The following is a 20,786-nucleotide window of genomic DNA, read 5'->3' as shown; positions in this document are numbered from 1 at the left end:
ATGAATGTCTACAAGGTCCGGGCGCCAGTCTCGGCTTAGGTGCTAAGGAGCCCTGTGACCTCGGGCCAGTCACTTGCCCACTCTGAGGCGGTTTCTTCATTTGACAAACGGGGCTAAAGATCCTACCAGGAGCCCTCATCGTCCTTGCGATGCTGTCCCCAGACGTTGCCTTCATGTCTAGACTAAGGAAGCGGTTCCAGAGCTTGAGAAGGATGCTCAGGGCATTGAGCGTGTGCTTTGCTGATGTTCTTGGGGATGCAGGAACGTGAGCACTAGGGGGCGCTCAAAGCTCTCCCTGGTGCCGGACGCACGTGAGGCGGAAGGAAGGTCCTCGGCCAGCAGGGCTGTGTGGCTTTGCTGGCCTTGGGTGTGAAAAAATACCTTTCCTTCGTGAAATGGTTGTGTTTCTAGGTGGTAGTTTTAAAAAGTGTGCACACGTGCCCCAGTGAAAACACCGGCAATCCTAGGTGGGTCCCCGAAAGGGTTGGGGACACTTTAGGTCCATGGAATCCTTAGTACTGTGTTGGGTTGGCGGGACCGGGGGTGGGAACTTGAGGATCGCGATGGCGGAAGAGGCTGCTGGAAAGGCGTGACCACGACTCCCATCCCAACATAAACGCAGGTGCACACACACACACACACACACACAGAGGCACACACACAGGTACACACAGTGCACACACGTGTGCACACCGCCCAAACATCAACACACAGGCACACGTGTGCACAGGCAGACACGAGCACATGCAAAACCACACATGTGCACACATGCTCTTACAGGGCGAGGGAGTCCCAGGAACATCTAGAACAATCCACGTGTCTGACACGGGAGGAAATGGATGCCTATGATCCCTCCCAAATGTGCAGCTCGACCCGGGGGCTCCGAGGACAGCCGCCCGGCTTCCTGGGGCGAGGGGCCGCACGGACAGCGCTCAACTGAAGTTAAGTGGTCGTGTATCCAAATTTATTTAGTTGAGTGAACCTTCAGCCGCGATCCTCTGCGGATTTGTGTACACGCTTTTTTTTTTTTTTTTAAAAAGTGGTTTCCATAAAAGGATTTTTGGTAATCACCTAATTTTTAATACAATGTTTATATACAAAAACCCCATTTCAAGCTACTCACTGTACAAGAGAAAACAGAAGCATCAGACCGCACGAGCTTAGCAAATAGCGAAAATCTATGGCACCTACGGACTTCGATCACAGTTGGCGACGTAAGGGAATCATATCACACCCAACCGCATGTTCAAGACAAACACTTTTACGTTTTCTTCCCTTTCTTTGGTGAAACATTTCCTGTGTTTCTCTCGGTGCTTGAGAAACTTCAGGTAATTGGTTAGGGTAATTGCTGCAAATTTAGAGTGCTCATGTCATCTAGGAGACTTGTTTTTACAAGCGTTAAAGTGGTAACTGTCCAACAGTAACATTCCTGTAAGTAAAAATATAGAGAAGTGTTACCAAAATAGAAGGCTTTATTAATAAAAATCTTTGGTAGTAACAGTATTTTAAATTCCTCTCAATGATATCTGGTTAACTAATAAACTCCTTCCACGTTTGAGCTACAGAAAAAAACCCTCACATCCACCATAGAATTGATTAAAAACCCAATAAATATTCTAAAGCTGCAAATGTTTTCCTGATGCCTTAAGACTTCTTGAAACCTGAAGCCGTCTTTAGAAATGCCTCCGAGGTCCTCTCTCTCTGCTCATGTTCCTGTCGACCCGGTTTTCTTTTCTTTTCTTTTCTTTTTCTTTCTGTCCCACCAAGAGGACGAACTCGGCTCGTGGTGGTGGGGCAGGTGTGTGGCTGGCGGTGGGGGTGGGGACCCCGGAGGTGCGGGTCGCCTGCTTCCTCGGGGACACCCGAGCCCTGCTGTGCTCCAAGAGCAAATTCTAAACTCACAGGCACCTCTTTCTGGCCACAGTGACTCGGTTTCTGAACTAACCGGAAACAGAAGATGAAAAGCCGTCGGACTTTTCCGACCCGGAGGCAGGTGATGCCTTCTGGGACTGGTGTCAACCTCATTTTTCCATTCTCCCTCCAGTACCGCACGGCGTTTGCCCCGATGCTCTGGGACACCTTTTCGTCTCTCTAAAGGCATCAGGCGGGGTTAGAAAAGACGCTTTCTGGAGGCCTCTGCTCACGTTCCGCTGCAAAGGAAACCCACGGTCCCCAAGAAGTGTTTCTGCAAAGCGCCCGCATTCCCGCGTGTTATCACCCTATCCCCAGCGATCATTTTGATTATCCTTGAATACTAAAGATAAAAAAAATTCCCTGCGTAACAGTTTTGTGCAAAAACGAGGAGGAAAAAAAAAACAACAGAAAAAGAAGACAGGAAGAGGTTGTCCTATCAGAAGGTGGGCTTCCAGGTTCTCCGCGAACACAGGAGCCCCGGGGCCCGGCGGAGGGGGCCCGGCGGCCTGGAGGCCAGGGGCAGCTACAGGGCGCCCCCGGGGTACTCGGGGCTGTCCAGGCCGGCTTTGGGGCCGTGACTGTTGCAGGGCTCTTGCTTCTTCCGGTCCTTCTCCATCCACGTGCCCAGCAGCCGCTGCTTGCCCTGCTCCTCCCTCATGAACAGCTCCACCATGAGGACCTTCTCCTTGTGGATCTGCTGGCTGATGTCCTTGGGGATGTCTGGGATGACCCAGTCCACAAAGTCACTCATGAACATGACCAGGTTCTGCAAGGACAGTCGGTGTGTGGGCGGTGGGGAGGAGGGCCCCCGCCTGCACCCCGCCCCCCCTCCACCGCCCCCGCCTCCACCTGCGCCCACCCCAGACACATACTTTGGGCTCCCCGGGCCTCGGTTTCCCACAAGGTATAAACGAGGCAGGAAACCAGCCAGAGGGCCATCCGGGAATGGTGGCTGACGCCTATAAGGGACCTGAGCTCGGTACACAGCAAGTTTCTGAGTGGTTCTGACTCGCGGGGCTGGGAAGCTCAAGAAAGGATACGATCGGCCTATAACGAGCGTCAGGCTTTAAGGAGAGTAGGTAAAATAGATAGAGGACAAAAGGGGATGGAACCTAAGTCTCTGATGATTCCACAGCCCCTTCTTCACCTCGCAAGGCCTCCCAGGGCTACCCGAAAAGTCCGCTCCCTCCCTAGGGAAGTTTCTGGTGCGCAGAAAGCAAGTGATGGGCTTTTACAGAAAAACCGAAATCTGTTTTTAAAACTCTTGTCCAGCGATGTCTGTCAGCACATCCGGCTGAGTTAGACACCTTATGGATGGTGCTGGCGCCCTCCCTCACCCTCTCGCCTTTCCTGGGTGGTGCCCCCAGCCCCCAGCTGCGGCCAGTGCTGGCTGCTGACGCTCACACCTGCCTCCTCTCCAGGGAACCGCCCCCTCCTGTCTGCCTCTTCCCGGCCTGAACGGCCTGCGGCCAATGACCAGCCAACACCGGCGGACAAAAGGCGCTCTCTTGCCTCAAGGTGGGCCCACGTGTGCTGGGGCTCATGCTCTGGAGCTCTCGCGAGACCAGGTGAGGCTGTCTCCCGCTGAGACTCCCTCTCCGCTGCACTCCCTTCCCCTCTCCTGGGAGGCTTCCTCCAGTAACCCACTTGCACAGAATCCTTGTCTCAGGCTCTGCTTCTGGTAAACTCAGCCCCAGACCCTAGTTATTCCTATTGCAGAGTGTTCTGGAAAGCTGACAGGTGAGGCAGCACAGCCTCAAGGAAGGGGGGGGGGGGCAGAAGTCCCGCCCGCAGCCGCATTGTGTGTAAAAGGCAGAGCGGAGGCTTGAACCCAGTTCTTGGGATTCCAGATGCAAGTGGGACACACGTGAATGGAACCGTGGCTGGGCCCACGTGGCTAAGGATGCTCCCCCATCTCTGGGACCTCAGGTGCTGTGTGTACCAGTGTGGTCCCCAGTCTGGGGTCCCATCCACTGGGAGTCACTTCGGCCTCGGAGTTAAGCTGTCTCCTCCCTAGAGACCAGGTGGGGCTGGGTCCCCCGGCTCCTGGCTGGGGTCTGCAGTCAGCGGGGAACCCACTGGCCTCCTGCCTGTACCGGTCCTGTCCTCTGGGGACGTCTCCTGATACACAGAGACAGTGAGAGGCCGAGAGGGGAGACTGTCTCCTTCAATAAAAGCCACTTATATGGAGCTATGGTGACCTCAGGTCCCTTCCTCGGGGGCCTCAGAGTAAGTTCCCCAGGCCTCTAAAGGTCCCCATTGCTGGCCAGCTCCTGCCTTCCGACCCTGTCCTGGGCTCACGGGGCTTCCTCAGTGCCCAGCCCTCAAACCTTCTGGAAACGGGGACCTTCCGCACCTGGAAGACAATGACAAAGGCCAGCCGGGCTGCCAGCACAGCCCAGAAGTCCTTGGAGATGTCATACTTGTGCTCCGACCACGGGGGCTCCCGGTAGTCCTTGTACCTGCGGAGACGGCCGGGCATCAGTGTGGCTCTCGGAGCGGGAACCGGGCTTCCGGCCGGCGCCCTGCAGCCTCAGGAAGGCCTCGGCCGCCGCTCCAGCCACCACCACCGCGGGCGGCCCTCCCTGGCGGAAGACGCTCCAGACCAGCCGCTCACACGGCGGGTGGGTCACTCTCGGTGTTGGAGGGCGGGGCCTGGACCCCCGAGGGCTGGGCAGGGCCCGAGGGGCTTCGTGCAAAACGCAGACACCGCAACGTGGCCCCACGGGCCCATCCATGAGCTCACAGCAGGCGACTCTGGGACCATCCGGTCCTGGGGTTCCAAACTTTTATTTTGTAATGTTTGTTTATTTTTGAGAGAGAGAGAGACAGAGGGCGAGCAGGGGAGCGGCAGAGAGAGAGGGAGACACAGAATCCGAAGCAGGCTGCAGGCTCTGAGCCGTCGGCACAGAGCCCGACGCGGGGCTCGAACCCACTAACTTCGAGATCATGACCTGAGCCGAAGTCGGACGCTGAACCGACGGAGCCCCCCGGGCGCCCCATGAGGTTCCAGACTTTTAAAGGCAGCAAAGCCCTTCTTCCTAACAGGAATCTCACCTGAGACTCTAGTGGGTCACACAGAGCAAGTGGGGACGCCTGGTTTCCCAAGCCTGGAGCCCCCCAACCTCAGCCCAATGCCCACCGTCCACAAGACCCCCGCTGGGTTCCATGAACCCCAGGTTTGAAACCCACCTCTCCAGTCTCTCCTGTCTACTGAGGAGACTGCTGGAAAACAGACCAACACACATTCTCCGAAAGCAGCCCAAGTATGAGGTCAAACACGTGACTGGTGGGGACAGGACCCGCCAGTCAACTGTCCCCCTGCCTGCCGGCCCCACGGGACCCAGCACCACAGGGGCACCTCCTTCCTCTCTTCCAGCTGAAGCTTCTTGGCTGTCCCCTCCTTATTTCCACGTGACACCGGCCCATCCCCCTCCCTGGGTTACCAGGTGTAGACGCTGCCCGCTGCCCCCTGCCTGGGCAGACACCCTCTCCCCCACTGACCCTCGTTCCACGGAGCACCGTCCTCACTGCCTGCCTGTCACTGCCCTGCCATCGCGCCCTGCGGCGCGCCCCCCCCCCCCCCCCGCTTCAGAGGGCCCGGCCCGCCCTCTGGTTCTCAGAGGTCCCGAGATGACCAGTCTGCGGAGGCGGGGTGAGGACGACAACCCAGGGTCCCGCCTCCACCCAGGCCCTCCAAGTTCAGGGGGTGCTGTTGACTTTAATGGCGCTGACCCTGTGCTACGCATGGCAAAGTCTTCCCCAAAGCCATCAGAGCTGTGGCGGGGGCGGTTTCCGGGGGCCCGGGCTGTAGGCGCACCTGCCGGGCACCGAAAAGCTGAGGTCCAGTGGAGGGGACCAGAAGAGTAAGCACCTGGCTCTGCGGGCACAGCCCTGGCCTGCATCCAGAACCAGTGACCGCCTTGCTGTGTGTTCCCGAGCAACGGCCTGGCCCCTCTGGGCCTCGGTCGCCATCTTCTCAGTCACACTAGAAGCATTTATTGAACAGCTACTACATTCCAGCCCCCGTTTCGGGGGTGGCCACTCAGGAACCCACTACAGACAGGGCCCCTCACCCACGGAGCTTTATTTCCGGAGCGAGCTGGATGGGAGTCTCAGAGGAACCACTCGGCACTGAGCTGCCAAACCCAGAGACAGGACCGGGCGGGGGAACGCACACTTGGGTGCCAGCTGCACGGTGACACAGGACTCGCTCGACCTGCTCTCTGATGGGAACAGGCAGCCCCTGTTCTTCCAGCGTCAGAGGCCACACACACCTGCTCCTCCCTTTCCTTTCTGTGCTGGAAAGTATGTTTGGGCCCCCTGGCAAACTCCTACGCATCCCTCAAAGCCCACTTACAGACCTGTCCCGATGCCACCTGCTGCCATCTGCACCGACCTCTATCAGAGACGGTCTCACTCTCCCCTTCCCGGCTCTGCCTGCCAGCCCCCATGGGAGGATACTAACGCTCTCTCTGGGGGTGGCTGTGACGATCAGATGGGACAGTGCCTGTCTTGGTGCAGGGATAAATGTTAGCCAGCAGCGATGACGGTTCTCAGTGCTGCTCTGCGTCTCTCCACACCCGCCGCCCCAGGCTGGCGCACCCCCTGCCACCAATTCCTGTGAGAGGCGGCGTGCGTGGGTGCGGCTGGCAGAGGCCCGGAGCTCCCAGGCCCGCGGTGCAGGATCTTGGCCAAGGGTTTGGGCGGGGGGGGGGGGGGGGGCGGTAAGGCCTGGCTGGGGCCTGAATCCCAGGGAGCGGAGCGGTCTGACCCACGGTCTTCTGAGTCCATGGGGGAAAAAACAAGACACTTACAAACGGGTCCCGGCCCTGTGTCCCTGGCCCCTCCCTCACGTGGCCAGGACCCTGGGCTGATGCATGGGACGGAGCTGGTTCCTCAGCCAGTGTCTGGGACCCAACGCCCGGTTCCGGAAAACCGAGGCTAACCTCGTAAATGGCAACACTGACATTTCAGAGGGAATTTCTGGTAACGTGAGCACATCTCCGTGCCTTCTCTGTTCATTATTATTCTTGCTCTAAAACGGACCCTTAGCAGCGTGGGTCAAGCCTGTGTGCTTAGCGTGGAGCCTTCAGACAACACAGACGAGGCGCTGGTGGAGAGGAAACCCAGGGGGCCGGAGGCCCCCTTCCCTGCACTTCCAGCCCCCCGCGCCGTCCCCTCCCCAGGTCACCACCCCCCGAAGCTGGCAGCAGACCATTCCGGGCCTTTCCTGGGATTTCCGTGCCCGGTTCCGAGCCCGCCGAAGCGAGTCGCTGGGTGGGCTTCTGGGAACCGGGCTATGTCGCGGGACTGGCTGTGTTACGCGCCTTCTCTACCTGGCCGGCCTCGCTCTCACTCGCTCCTTTCCGCTGCTGTCCCCGCGCTGGCTGTCGTCACGCGGGGCCAGCCGCGAGCGCCTGCTGCCCACAGGACCTCCGGAGCCCCGAAGCCAGGCAGGCCTGCCTCCCTTCTCCAAAGGCCCCGGTGCTGCTGGTTTTCCAGTCCCTGGGCCTGTTTTTGCTTGCTGCCATCGGTACCCTGGAGCCTGGCAGTCGCCTCCCACCCCCGCCCCAACTCCCCTTCAGTCGGTCAAGGTGATGGAGACGTAGGAACGAGCCTATCGGACTACGTGTAAAGTGGGGCAAGGACCCGCCGAGCTCTACCGCGCGGGCTCCGTGGCTGGGCTTTTGGCCTCTGAGGTCTCGCGTTTCTGAATCTCAGCTGAGTTAGACGAGCTCACACCGGTTCCCTCCTCCCTGCTTTTGTCCGCATTGCCTCGCCCCTGCACTCACCACCCCCCCCCCCCCCCCCCCCCCCCCTTCCACCCTTCACCTGCCTCCCCTCTACACTGATCTGCAGCGAGGTCCCTGGATAGCTGGGACCGTGCCACCCGCTCCCGGGTCCGCAGACCCTAACCCAGGCGTGGAAGAGGCCCAGGGAATGGCCAGGTCTCAGCTCTGCCTCCCATGCCGGATCCTGTCTCCATCTTTCCTGGGGTGCTCCTTGCACACCCCCCCGGTGTCTGGCCATGGGGGGCCCCACCCAGGTCTGGCCGTCTCATCCATGACTTCTTCTCCAAGTCAGCGCGCCCAGTCTTCCTTAGGGCTTCTCAATTCTCTAGCCACGACCCCACACCCTGGCACGTGACCCAGGTCTAGCCTCTACCCTCTGGCCACAGTGCTTCACTTAGGGATGGGCAGGCCAGCGAGACTCAACCCCGACTCTTGAGAAAGACGTTCTGCCCCTGGCCTGGCTGAGCAGAGAGGGCGTCTTCACTGCCCACCAGAACACAATACCACCGCGGAGTAAGGCAAAGCTGGGAGGCAGTGCCAGATGGCAAGCTGTGACCCCTGGATCCAGCCATGCCTGAAGCTGTCCTGGCCTTCTTAAAGGAGCTCACAGGGGGCACCTGGGTGGCCCAGTCGGTAAACGTCTGACTCTTGATTTCACCTCCGGTCATGATCTCACAGTTCATGAGTCCGAGCTCCGTATCCGGTTCTGCACTGACAGTGCGGGGCCTGCTTGGGATCCTCTCTGGCCCTCTCTCTCTGGCCCTCCCCTGCTCACGTTCTCTCTCTCTCTCAAAATACTAAATAAACGCGAAAGCAACTGCTCAACGACCAAAGGAACCAATAAAGCCCCTCCTGGTGCCACCATTCTGGGGCTTGCCCCTGAAAGAGCCCTCACTCGAACTGGGGTTTGCCCAGAAGCGCCCCGAGAGAGATGCTGAGAGCCGTACCTGCAGATCTGCACCTCGTAGCCCAGATCCAGGGGGTCGTTGGGGGCCGTGCCGTTCTGGAAGTCACTGACGTTGAAGGAGGAGAGGGTGTGGTTGACAAAGCCGTGCATGGTCCCGTTATGGCTGTACATGTACAGGTACACCAGGCGAGGGATGAAGTCGGACGTGAAGGAGATCACGAACGCCTGGGCCAGGGGACAGCGGGGTGAGCGCAGACCCCCGGCTGGGTGGGGGGGGGGGGCTCGCCCCGAGCGGGCCTGGCCATGTGACCCTCTGCCCACGAGCTGGCCATGTGAGCAGCGTGTTGAGCGAAGAAATGAGAGTCCCAGGCACTCCCGGAGGCCCCCCTGGCAGCCGAAGGGGAGGGCCTGGGGGCAGGGAACAGGACACCCCGAGCAAGAAGGCCCGGGGACAAATGCTGCCTCTCACCGGCTGTGTGGCCTTGGGTGGGTCACCTAACCTCTCTGTGCTCCGTGTGCTTCGCCTTCCTGGCTCGCTTGAGAGGGAACGTGGGAGTAGAAAGGTCTTTGTAAACGGCCATATATTCCAGAGCCGTCTCTGGGGGCAGCCCGTGTGGTGCCAACGGCAGGGCAGGGCCCCGGAGCCTGACAGCCTCAGGTGAGGTCCAGCCCGGCCTCTTTCTGGCTGTGTGGTGGTGGGCAAGTCGCCTGACCTCCCTGTGCCTCTGTTGTCTCGCACGTAAGGTGGGCCATGACAGCCCCCGCCCTGAAGGTCGTGTGTGTGTGAATGGGTGGATGTGTGCAAAGAGCCTGGAAGGGCCTGGAACATTCTAGATGCTCGATAAATGTTAGCTGCCATTACTACTGCTGTTGGTTGTTCCCATGAGATGTTTCCAGCTGCTCACAGCACCCCTGTGCCCCAGGGAGACTGTCCCCTGTTCCAGCACCACCCTCGGCCTCAGAGCCCTGTGCTCAGCCACCCAGGTCGGGATGAGGGGCCGTCGCTGTCCAGGGTGCCCGCTCTGCCCGCCGTGGCTCTTTAACGAGGGGTTTCAAAACCTCGACTGGGCAGGGGGGCGGCCACCGGCAGGGGAAGCAGCATCGGAGGACTCTGAGGGTCCCTTCTCCGGGACTGAGCTTTACTTCCTGTGCTGTGGGGGCCCGATCCCCAGGCCTTGCCCTGACCCTGACCCTGACCCCGACCCAGCATGGTGCAGGCCCCAGGCTGTGCCTACTCCTGAGAGCAGTCGCCTGTGTGCAAACAGGCAGCTTCTGGGGGCTCAGGTGAGGCCAGCAGACGGAGGGCCGAGGGTCCCAGGGTGGTGGACCCGTGAGGCTGTCTGGGGTTTGCACGCCTGGGGTTCAGCCTTGGGCGCAGAAGCATGTGTTAGGGACCACCGGACAGCTCAGCCCAGGGCGGTCCTGGCCCCAGCACGGTCACGTGGACCTAGATGGGCGGCTGCAGGGGAGACTGAGGGCTGGTTGGCATGACAGAGGGGCCACTGCCCTTCTAACCTGTAGGCTCAGAGGCGGGAGAGGGCGGGAGGGTGGGTGGCACCATGGGGCAGGAAGGTGTGGATGAGATTCTGGGGAGGAGGGCTGCCCGGGCAGGAGTCTGGTGGGGAAAACAAAATGCTTTCCGACCCCCAGGTGTGTGTGGGGGGGTGGGGGTGTGGGGGGATGGCAGGCTTCGCCCCCTTATCTGCATGTTTCTGCGTTTCTGGAACCTCTGAAGAATAGGCATGCGTTTTATATAAAGGGGAAAAGCTAAGTTTTTAAAAGAGGAACAGAATGATTGCTACGGAGTCATTTCTGTCTTCTCTCTCTTTCTCTCTCTGTCATATTCTCAGGACGCTGGGGAGAGAGTGGACCTAAGAGCCAGGGTGGACATACGGAGAATTTGGCTCACGGTTATAGAACAAGGTCGAGAAGAACTCGCCATTCCCATCCACGGCTCGTCCCAACCCTTCAATACGACCAAGGGACGTGTCTAGACAGGAGATGCTTCCGCCAGGCCGGGGCCGCCCCGGAGTCGGAGGCAGGGACCCCACCCAGCTTCCCCGCGAAGGGCGCCCCGCCGCGTGTCAGCTCGGCCGGGGCCTCCACTTGGCAGACGTCCCCGGCGTCACTTACGTTGATGATGACCGCCAGCTTCCCGACACCTCGGAGAATATTGTACCAGATTCCTGGGGGAGGAGAGCAGTCGTTTCAAGACCCCCCCTTGCACCCGGATCTCAGTGACTCGGGCTTGCCGGCCAGTGGGCCCGCTGTGATGCATGGTGGTGAGGAGATGTTCTGGAGCTCTGGGCCGGGGGTGGGGGGGGGGGGCCCTGGCTGACGACAGAGCTGTTTGTAATCTGCAAGTTGTAGCTTCTGAAAGAGGTGCTTCAAATCAGCTGCTGCCTCTCCCGTGAACCTGTTCACACTGCTAACTGGCGTGGATAAAGCCCTTCCTTCTAGAGAGACAAGACTCACTTTGGGTGCGGTTCCTGCCCCTAAGGGTCCAAGCCCGCGAGGTTCGGGTGTGGCCCTAGGAGGCTCGGCTGTGGTCCTAGGACTGTGTCTACGGACAGACCAGACGTAGCGCCAGGGCCAACGAGCAGTACCGGGGCCCCTGGCTGGCGACGCCGGCCTCACGACCTGAGTTTCACGTGACAGCAGCGAGGTGCGAGACGCTTCCCGTCCGGGAGCCCCGGTTTCCGCCAGCCCGGGGTTGTCCTGTACCTAATCACGGCTGAGCAGAGGGGGCCCCGCCCAGCACCGGACAAATGCATGTTCCTCTGCCGGCCTCCCCGGCAGAGGTGAGGGGAGCAGGGCCCGGGGAGGAAGTGCCCTGTCTGAGGGCCCCGGGCGGCCTTGCCCCTTAGGCCCCTGACTGCCCCCCTCCCCCTCCAGCCTAGCGGGGCCCTATCGGGCCAGGCACGTGTCATGGGCAGCCGGTGGGCTCAGAGCCCAGTCCCGGTGGTCCCTCCCTGTCCCGGACCCATCTGAGATGGGGACAGAGGTCTGGTGCTCCTGTTGTCGTGCAAGAGGACGGCGGGGTGGGGTTCCTGCCCCCAGGGCGGAGACCGCTGCAGGCATGGCCAGGGAGAGCTACACGTGGGCATTTCTGCCCTCGCGGGGGGCGCTGGGGGGCCACCTGGGCCCGTGGTGTCTGCAAAGACAGCAAGAGTGCAGGCCTGCGGGGCCCAGAAGCGGAGGCCGCAGGCTCAGACGCAGCCGCTGAGCCCCGTGCCGCAGACCCAACTCCGCCAGGCCGCGTGGGAAGCGAGGGTGGCCTCCCCGCCTCCGGTGAGCAGCTCCAGCACCCGAGGGAGCCAGGACCGGACCTTCTCCACGACCGGGGAGGCTCTCAAGGCGCCTTCCCGCCGGAACAGCACGGGCGGGCACGCACCCTGCCTGTCTCCCCTCACGGGGGCCGGCGGGGATGGGGGTGAGCGGGCCGCGGCCCTGGCAGGGGTGACGCGGCCCCGCAAGGTCACCTGCCGGTGCTTCCTGCCTGCTGCCCGGGGCTGGGCTCCCGGGCGGGCTGCGGGCCGCGAGCTGCTCCTCCCTGCGTCTCTCCTGGGTCCACGTTTGCCGAGCGCCCGCAAGAGGGCGGAGAGCCCTTCACATCCTGGCACGGGGGCGTTTCGTCGAGCTCGCTCACGTGCGACTTAAAAAACATTGACTGGTGCTTGCAAAGCAGGATGATGTGTTTTTAGAAACCTGGACCCGCAGCCCCTGAGAGAGAGAGAGAGCGAGCCCCGCTCTGGTCCGCGGGGGCTGGCACGGCGCCATGGCTGTGGGGGCGCCCCCTCCTGGCCGGGCCACACACTGCGGTTCTGTTCTCTGCAGGCCGGAGCCACCACGGAAGCCTCCCAAGTCCAGTCCCCGCTGAGCGGGAGGATGGGTCACGGACGAAGGGAGTGCCCGCTGCTCTGTGCCACGGGAGCATCCTCTGGGCCTGCTGTTCACTCCTTCACGTGGCCGCCTGGCCCTGCGGGCTCTGGGTTTGAGACCTCGCAGACGAGGCGCTGGGCCATGGGTAAGCCTGGCACTCCCCGGGGAGGCGGACCCACCCGAGCGCAGTGCGGGGAAAGGAGACAGGTGGCAGGCCCACGGGCCCCAGGATGTCTCTGCGTGTCTAGACCCGAGACCTGCTGGGGGACCCTGTGCCGAAATCACGGGGTCTTGTTCAAGACGAGCAAACCCAGGACGCCAGCCCCGCCCGCAGGGTCAGTCTCTGTCTGCGTCTTGACTACTCGGCCACACGCTGTAGAGAGCACACGATGCTCCAACGAGCTCCAGATACAAGACGAAAACCTTCCGGCTCCTTGAGAATCTCGGCGGGTGGTGCGGTCTCAGTCTTCAAGGTGTCCCCGCCGCACCAGGGGACGCTGAACCCCATTTCCGAGAACGAGACGGGCAGGTGTTCAGTCTCGCCTGACCACACGCGGTGCCCAGGAGCTGAACGCGGGCAGCGGCTGTTCGCCAGGAAGGCTCCAAAGAGCCTGGTGTCACAGGTCAGGGCTGGGAAGCTGGGGCCGGGTTCCCCCTGGCAGGGAGCTGGGTCCCCGCAGCGCCTCCCCTCGGAGCCGCCCCTGGCGCCTGGGCGCAGGCCGTGGGGGCCCCTGGGGCCGCGTGTCCCCTCGGGGCACACACGGATCACAGGAGCAACACAGAGGCCTGTTCGAGGAAAGGTTACGGTGAAGGAGCCCATAAACACCCCGTGAAAACCCGGCAGCTTATGCCTCCAACCAAGCAGACGGGAACCAGGAAGTGAGCAGCTGACCCGTAAGAACGGGGAGAAAAGGGAAGCCGTGGGCAAAAGAATGAAGACGGGCGTCCCAGCCTCACTGGCGGCGGGCAGGGAGGGGAGGTGGCCCAGGCGCTCCCTCTCAGCCCGATGGGTTGGCGAGTTTCAGGACGCGGCCGCAGGGGAAGCACTGACAGGCCAAGGGGCCAAAGCAAACACACACCCTCTGTGGGCTCGCCCGGGGCCTTTGGGCGCCTGAGAATCAGGCCTTTGTCGGGGAGGCCACACTCTTGTCTTTACCGCCACAGGGCTCCAGAATTCTCAAGGGCTGTCCAGGGAGCGCCTGGCAAGCGGCCCTTTCCTTCTGGGGAATTCGGTGTGCAACGTAAGCTTTTCCAGGCAAAGCCTCTTCTCACGGACGTGCACAGGAACGGGAGACCGGGGCGGGGGTGGGGGGCGCCGGGGGCTTCCCGTCTCCGGTTCCCGCTCAGCGTTGTTAACTACCTGGCCTCAGTCTCCCCATCCGGTAAACGGGACTGAGGGTTTCCCCAAGCTTCCTCGAGAGGTTCCTCGGAGGACCCGACACCGAAGGCCCCAGGAAATGGTCAAGGCCCCTCCCCCAAACCCGGCGTAACCCTCCAGGTTCATCCTCAAAGCGTGGCACTGTCTGAGTCGTCCACATGGGCGACAGGCGTTTCCCACAAGGATGATCCAGGGCCAGGTGCCGGAGAAGCCCCCACGGTTCAGCAAGATTACATCTGCCCTGATGGCGTCCCGCCCTGGTCTCAGGAAAGTGACAACTTGCCTAACAGGCCACTCAATCTTTGTGTCTTCTGTCACTGAGCACAGACGGGCCGTTCTAACTAAAGTTCTGTGAAACGGGACTTGGATACATCTTTGTGATTTTCCATCTCATTTCAAGATACAGTGGGACCTTCCTTGCCTTCACCTTGAAAACGGGGTCCTGGTTTAGTTAAGTCGACTCGCGTGGAGAGAATCATCCTCACGGGTGACACTGTGGTCAGTTCCCACGATCCCCACAAGCGCGGCCTCCCGAAACCCTCAGCCTCTCTCCTGCGCCCCCGTGAGGAACCCTTACTGACTTGGGGTTAACACCCCGTGGGCCCTGACCCCACAGGCAAGCCATGCAGTGCCCTTCGTGCGTCAGTGGGAGGGGCCCCTTCCCGCCTCCCCTTTCCTGTCTGTGAATGCTGACTGAATACACGACACGCTACGGACTGCCCATCTGTCTAGCTCTGTCTGTGCTCCGGGGGCCACACGGACAGGAGAGGGGCGGTGCGGAGGGCCTGGGGGACACGCACACATCCGAGGCACTGACGCTCTCAGGAGGCCCGGGGCTGGGGCGGGGGCGTGCAGGAGCCTCGACGTCTCGAGCCCCCCACACCCGGCCCCCGCGTCTCCATCCAGCACAGGCGTGGCAAGGAGCCCAGGGGGACACGTGCCTGACCCCACTCCTCCGGCTCTGGGTCAGGCTCCTGGGGGGCAGGACTCCCTCCCCAAACCCGGCGTGCCCTGAGAGCCAGCTCCCGAGGGTCACTCACCGATGTCTTTGGCTCTGACGGCCACCGGCCTGCGGAGCTCGGTGACAAACTTTTTGGCGTCCAGGCGGATCTCGATGATGTTATTCAGCAGCGCGAACAGTGGGGCCAGGGGGAAGGACGCGACGAACAAGGTGACAAAGCCAAACTGGATTACTGCAAGGAGAGCAGGACAATTAGCTCGTTGCCGTGCCCCTCGGACCCCTCAGTGGGACCCCGTGGCGGCGGCCCCCGAGGCGGATCTCCAGAGCGGGACCCCACGGCAGGACGCACGGCCCCACGTGCCGCAAGCTGAACCGCGTGGGCTGGGTCTGGCTCGCGTCCTGCCTCTGACGTGGCCCCTGCACCCACATAAGAAGGGCCCTGGGGACACACCCACTGCAACCCTGGGTGACCCCGGGCTAGGAGGGGGCTGTAGGGAAGAGTCCACATTTTGCTCTGGCCCTCAGTGTTGACCCCAGAATAACGGGTATGCGCTCGCTTATCGAACATCTCATCCTAACAGATCACGGGGAAAAGGCCCTGTGCGCAGGAAGGCCCAGCCTCGGTGCCCTTGCCGTGCCTGGGCTGGCAAGGGCCTGGCGGGGGCAGCCCTGAGCAGCCAGGGGTCCCGCCACCATCCCTGGCCTCCCAGAGCCCCGTCGTCCCCTCCCATGGGGCCTCGGGGAGCCGGCGGGCCCCACTGTCCAGGACGGTCCGCCGCGTGTCCCTCCTCTTGCCCATCACCCTCACGGTCAGCAAGCCGGCGGTGGGGCTTCGCCCTCGGGCGCCGCGGCCAGCGCGGAGCCGGGCTCCGGGGAGAGGTCAGGTAAAGGTTGCTGCACGGAACCGAACGGGGGAGGCCGGTTCAGGAACTGTACAGTATGTCCAAGGGCCCTGGCTGCCAGGCGGTAAACAAGGAAGCCGGCAGAATGTCACCGTGTGCCAGGCAGGCTGAGTGTGGCCATTGTTAGCGCCGCAGGTGGGGGCCCCAGGGGAGCCTCCGTCTGGGAGCCGGGCCGCTGGCTTCTCCCTGGGCCCGGGGGCCTCCGCGGGACGCTTGTATGGACGTGGCCTTGCCTGAAGGCGGCTCTAGAGGTGATGGAGGCCTCAGACGAGCTTGGCTGTGGGCCCCGTGTGGGCTGCTGGTGCCCGAGGCCGTGGGGTCCCCGCTCCCGCCAGGTGCTGCCTCCTGTTGGTGGATCTCGAAGCGGGCAGGGGAGCCGGAGATGGCTTGGGGCTGGGCTCCCAGCGGCGCCTTCTTTCCGGTCTCGGGCGTTGTGTGCCACAGGCGTTCAGGGAGGGGTCCGTCCTCCAGGAGGACACCGGCGGCGGGTACGGCGTGGGCCACAGGGCGGGCCGCTCCCCGGGTGGGCAGGGGCCTGCCCCAGGGTCTTACCGTACCCAACAGGAAAGCGGGACGTAACCTCCGGCTGCCCCAGGAATCCAAATCTGGGGGGGGCACCTGTCTCCCAGCTGGTGACGGGCCACTTTTCTCGCTGCCTGGTCTCCCGCTGGCCTCAGGCAGGCAGGGGTGACCCTCCTCCCGGACCCCAGGGCTGAGACTAGACAGCCAGGGAGGGAGCAGGCCCATGGGGGTCCACGGAGGTCCACGAGGGCGAGGGAGCCCCCCGACCATCTCTGGTTCATCTTGGATTTCGTTGCGGGAGAAAAGAGAATGTATCTGAATACGGCACCGTCTCCAGTTTTCAAAGTCTTAACGCACTTTTCCTTCTGAGTCAACGGCGAGGTGCTTCTTGACAAATCGTCTGGGGAGCTGGGTAGGACACGGAGGTAGCAGGAGAGGGGCACTCGAGGGGGCCACGCTGCCTTGTTTGGGTATCTGTTACCAAGGCTAGGTCCCAGGCCCCACCCTGCACAGACCTGGTCCCGGAGCCGGCATTTAAAACGTGCTGTCCGTGGTGGCCAGGGGCCCTCCACTCTGGGACCCCTCCGCCGGGGTCTCCCTGACCACCTTTGCTTGTCTATTCTCCAAACGCACATGTACGAGTGCCTATTCTCCAAACGCACATGTACGAGTGCCCACCATACACCTCGGAGGACCGCCGTGGGCCTGCTCCCTCCCTGGCTGTGTAGTCTCAGCCCTGGGGTCCGGGAGGAGGGTCACCCCTGCCTGCCGGGATCCGTTCGAGGTGTAGGGGGTACGGCCATGAAGAGAAAAAAGGGTCCTGCTGTCACAGGACTTCCTTCACTCCGCCGGGGGATAGAGGCGAAGGCACGACGGGGACTTGAGAGGCCGGCTGGTGCCAGGTGTCAGAGCAGGGGAGGAGGCACAGGGTCACAGCTGGCAGGGCAGGGGCTGCCCCTTTAAACATGTGGTCAGGAAGACCCCTCTGGTGGGGTCTGAAGGGAGAGAGTAGGTCACGCAGGTATTAGGGAGGCAGGGCACGGCTAGTGCAAAGGCCCCGTGGCAGGCATGAGCGAGGAGTGTTTGGGTAACGGCAAGGAGGCCGGTCTGGCGGGAACGGAGGGGGGAGGTGGGGCCGAGGGGCTCCAGGTGGCCGTGCAGGCTGCACCCGCCCTTCCCCCACTTCTCTCTCTGGCCCCGCTCAGAGTGCCGTGCCACCTCTGAGTAGCCTCCCGTCCAGAGACACGGCTGCTTGGTGACACGGTTCCGCCCCTGCGTCGTCTCCTTTTATTTCCCAGTTTACTTCTTTATCTTGAGAGAGAGCGCGAGGAGGGGCGGGGCGGAGCGGGAGAGGAAATCCCAAGGCAGGCTCTGCGCCCCACGCGGGGCTCGGCTCACGAGCCGGGGGGTCACGACCCGGCCCGAGATCAAGGGTCGCACGCTCAAGCCGCTGAGCCCCCCGGGGGCCTGTCTGGTGCACGGGGCTGCGGGAGCCCCCCCCCCCCCACCCCAGGTGCCCCGCCCCCACTCACTCATCTCCATGTACTCTGGGGTGAGGCCGGCGAAAGGCTCCAGCGTGTAATCCGCCTCGTAGCGCTGCCTCTTCTTCCCGTACTCGTCGTGGTCGGGGGGGCTCTGGCGCCTGAGCCTCAGGTAGCGGATGAACTTCTTCATCTTCCTGAGGGGACACGACGTCACTGCGGCCAGGTGTCTGGGAAGACGGCTCGGGGCGCCGGGGCCCGTCCCCTGCGAGTCGCGTTTCTAATTCTCGGAGCCGGTGTGTGTTTTAAGCCCTAACGCCCTGGGAGCGCCTCTCCGTCCGGGATTTCCCCTGCCCTCCCCCCAGAGGCAGGGGTCGAGTGTCCTCGCTTGGTTTTTGACAGAGGGCGACGGGTGCAGGGAGGGCACACGGCCACCTGAAGCCCCGGGAAGGGCCCGGCAGGTGTCAGGGCACAGCGCGGTGGGGGCGGGGCGTGGGTCACTGAAAAGCGTCCAGTGTCCCTGATTCCAGAGGGCAGGCGGCCGTGGAGAGGGAGCGGGGCGCGACTCTCAAAGGGCACGAGGTAAGGACACAGAGCCTCCAGGAGGTCCACCTGCTGATCACAGGGAGCCGGCTCGCGTGTCTGAGGGCGCCTGTCAGCGCCCCGAATCCTCAGCCCACTGGGGAGCAGGGGGTCATCTCGGCCTCCACCCGCCCCTCGTCCCCCACGGGGTGGCTCTGCCCTGCCTCCCCCTGCCCGCCCTCCCCATCTCCCTGTTCCTGGTGCCCCATCCTGGTCCAGACCCCACGCCACCTGTCACCCACTCAGACCACCCCAGAGCCTCCCCGGGGCCCCATAGGGCCCCATCCCCCGCCCCTGCTCTACTCGGACCCGAGGCCACACGCTACTCACGGGATGCCGATCTCAAACAGGTTGTTTTGAATGAGCTGCTTGCCCAGCATGATGATGCTGAGCTGGATACAGAGCTCCATCAGGCAGCCCCCTGGGGCACACTGCGGGACAGAGAGCAGGTGCGTTAGCCCCTCCCCCACTGGGGGACAGAGAGGAGGTGCATCAGACCCCCCCCAACTGCAGGACAGACAGCAGGTGCATTAGCCCCTCCCCCACTGGGGGACAGAGAAGAGGTGCATCAGACCCCCCCCCCCCAACTGCAGGGCAGACAGCAGGGGCATCAGGCCCCCCTTCCCCTGCCCATCCTGGAGAGACGGCCGCAGCCCCCAGCGAGGGGAGGTCAGCCCTCATGTGGGTTGAATGTGTCTTTCACAGAGATATGTCCGCATCCTAACCCCCAGAACCACAGAGTATGACCTTAGTTGGAAAAAGGGTCTTTGTAGACGTGACCGAGTTAAGACGAGGTCACACTGTAGTAGGGTGGGCCCTGATCCCGTCACTGGTGTCCTCGTGAGAAGAGAAAACACACAGATACACAGAAGACTGTCTGAAGACACAGACAGAGATTGGAGGGCCAGCCGAGGATGTTGGGACAGAGGCCTGGAGAACCCGCTCCTGAGCCTTCAAAGGGAGCGCAGCCCTGTTGGCTCCTTGATTTTGGGCTTCTGGCCTCTAGAACCGTAAGAGAATATACGTTCCTGTTGTTTCGGGGCCACCTGATCTGTGGTCTTTGGCTACAGCGGCCTGGTCCCATGAACCACTGTCCATCTACAGTCCCCGTGTGGCCACGGCAGGCCGGGGCCTGTGTAGTTGGGAAGCCACGTGGTGAGGCAGCTGGCCACCCCTCTGAGGTCTAACGTCCCTGTCCCCTGTCCTTGCTGGGCCTGCACCAACCGCCTTAGGCTGGGTGATGGGCAGGCAGGTGACGGACCAGAAGCTTCACTTGTCCAAGTGAAGAGAGTCACGGGACACTGGGCGGCCCTCTGGGGCAGAGCTGACCCCTCTATAGGCCCAGGACAACATTTTTTACACTGTTACCACAGCATTTATGTTGGAGAGCCACAATTTCATTTAAAAAATGATGTCCTTTGCTCTATTCATTTTACAAAGGCATTTCTCCCAATTCCTGCGACTATTAAAGAATTTGGCGGGGTATCATTTACGTAAAGAACGAGTCATAGAAGGGAAGATCGCTTCACGGTCCTTTTGCAAACATGTTACTGCGGGTGAGGCCCACGTCTTGGGATGTTCAGGGGCCGGCGCTCAGGGGGCTGAACCTCTAGGCTGTGCCCTGGGCAGCCAGATCACCCTGTACCTGAAGCCCACCCCCATGCTCTCTACCGTGTTTCACAGGGTCTTTATCAGAAGACCTATCCCTTGTTTTCCAATAAGCTGAATTATCCTGGGCATTAAACTGGCTGACTGTTCCCGAGGCCTGAGCCACGGGCGGCCCCGGGGCCCCGGCTTGGTCTGACGGGGCTGCAGGAGCCAACTGAGTGGCAGGTGCACTAACCAGACCCACGGTGGCTGGATCGGCCAAGCAACAGCCAAAGGCCACCAGCACAGATTTAGGGGAGAGAGGTGGGCCTTTCTATGTTAAAGTCAAACAATGAAGCTCAGTTCTGTTTCTCCCCCACGAATCCATTCTAACCAGAGACAAAAACATCCTAGATGCTAGAAAAGGGGGGGGGAAATACAACTGGCATCGTTCTTTGGTTTCTCCTTTGGGGGTAACCCTACATGGACACACCAAGTGAGATCAAAACCCCACCCCAGCAGCCGGACAGCAGAAAAGGGCTCCCCCAAGAAGGAGGGAAACGCTACTTGACAACATCTGCTTCTGCCGAGTCTGCCGTGGGGACACAACCGGGGAAGCAGAAGAGAACACGGGGTCAGTTACCTCCTCCATCCGGAAAGAACGGAAAATGTACACGTAGTCACCCGGGCGGCCAACAAACCTGCAACGAGGCGGGGGCAGTGGGAGAGGAGGGGCAGCGCGGGGAGACCCCGAGGAAGGGGCTGGAGCCCCCCCCCCCCTGCCCCGAGCACACCCCCAGGCTGAGCCAGGACTGCCGTGCTGTGTATTACTCCCAAACCCACGGGGGTGAGACGAGACGGAACTTCAGAGGGAA

General features: G+C 61.9%; 1 protein-coding gene across 1 annotated transcript in view; it reads right to left on the bottom strand.

The window, feature by feature from the left end:
* Positions 1 to 947: 947 nt before the first annotated feature.
* ANO1 (anoctamin 1) overlaps positions 948 to 20,786 on the bottom strand; it is a 72,689-nt gene continuing 52,850 nt past the window's right edge. The window contains exons 18-25 of the mRNA XM_040465805.1: positions 20,555 to 20,774; positions 18,655 to 18,755; positions 17,794 to 17,939; positions 14,917 to 15,069; positions 10,750 to 10,802; positions 8,657 to 8,841; positions 4,271 to 4,376; positions 948 to 2,680 (exon numbers count right to left, since the gene is read on the bottom strand). Of these exons, the coding sequence (XP_040321739.1) occupies positions 2,438 to 2,680; positions 4,271 to 4,376; positions 8,657 to 8,841; positions 10,750 to 10,802; positions 14,917 to 15,069; positions 17,794 to 17,939; positions 18,655 to 18,755; positions 20,555 to 20,774 (1,207 nt within the window). The 3' untranslated portion in view covers positions 948 to 2,437. The remainder of the gene's footprint in view (positions 2,681 to 4,270; positions 4,377 to 8,656; positions 8,842 to 10,749; positions 10,803 to 14,916; positions 15,070 to 17,793; positions 17,940 to 18,654; positions 18,756 to 20,554; positions 20,775 to 20,786) is intronic.

Source organism: Herpailurus yagouaroundi, unplaced genomic scaffold, assembly GCF_014898765.1.
Source record: "Herpailurus yagouaroundi ecotype Mexico unplaced genomic scaffold, PumYag 569, whole genome shotgun sequence".
Lineage (NCBI taxonomy): Eukaryota > Metazoa > Chordata > Mammalia > Carnivora > Felidae > Herpailurus > Herpailurus yagouaroundi.
This window is presented reverse-complemented; position numbering and strand designations above follow the sequence as displayed.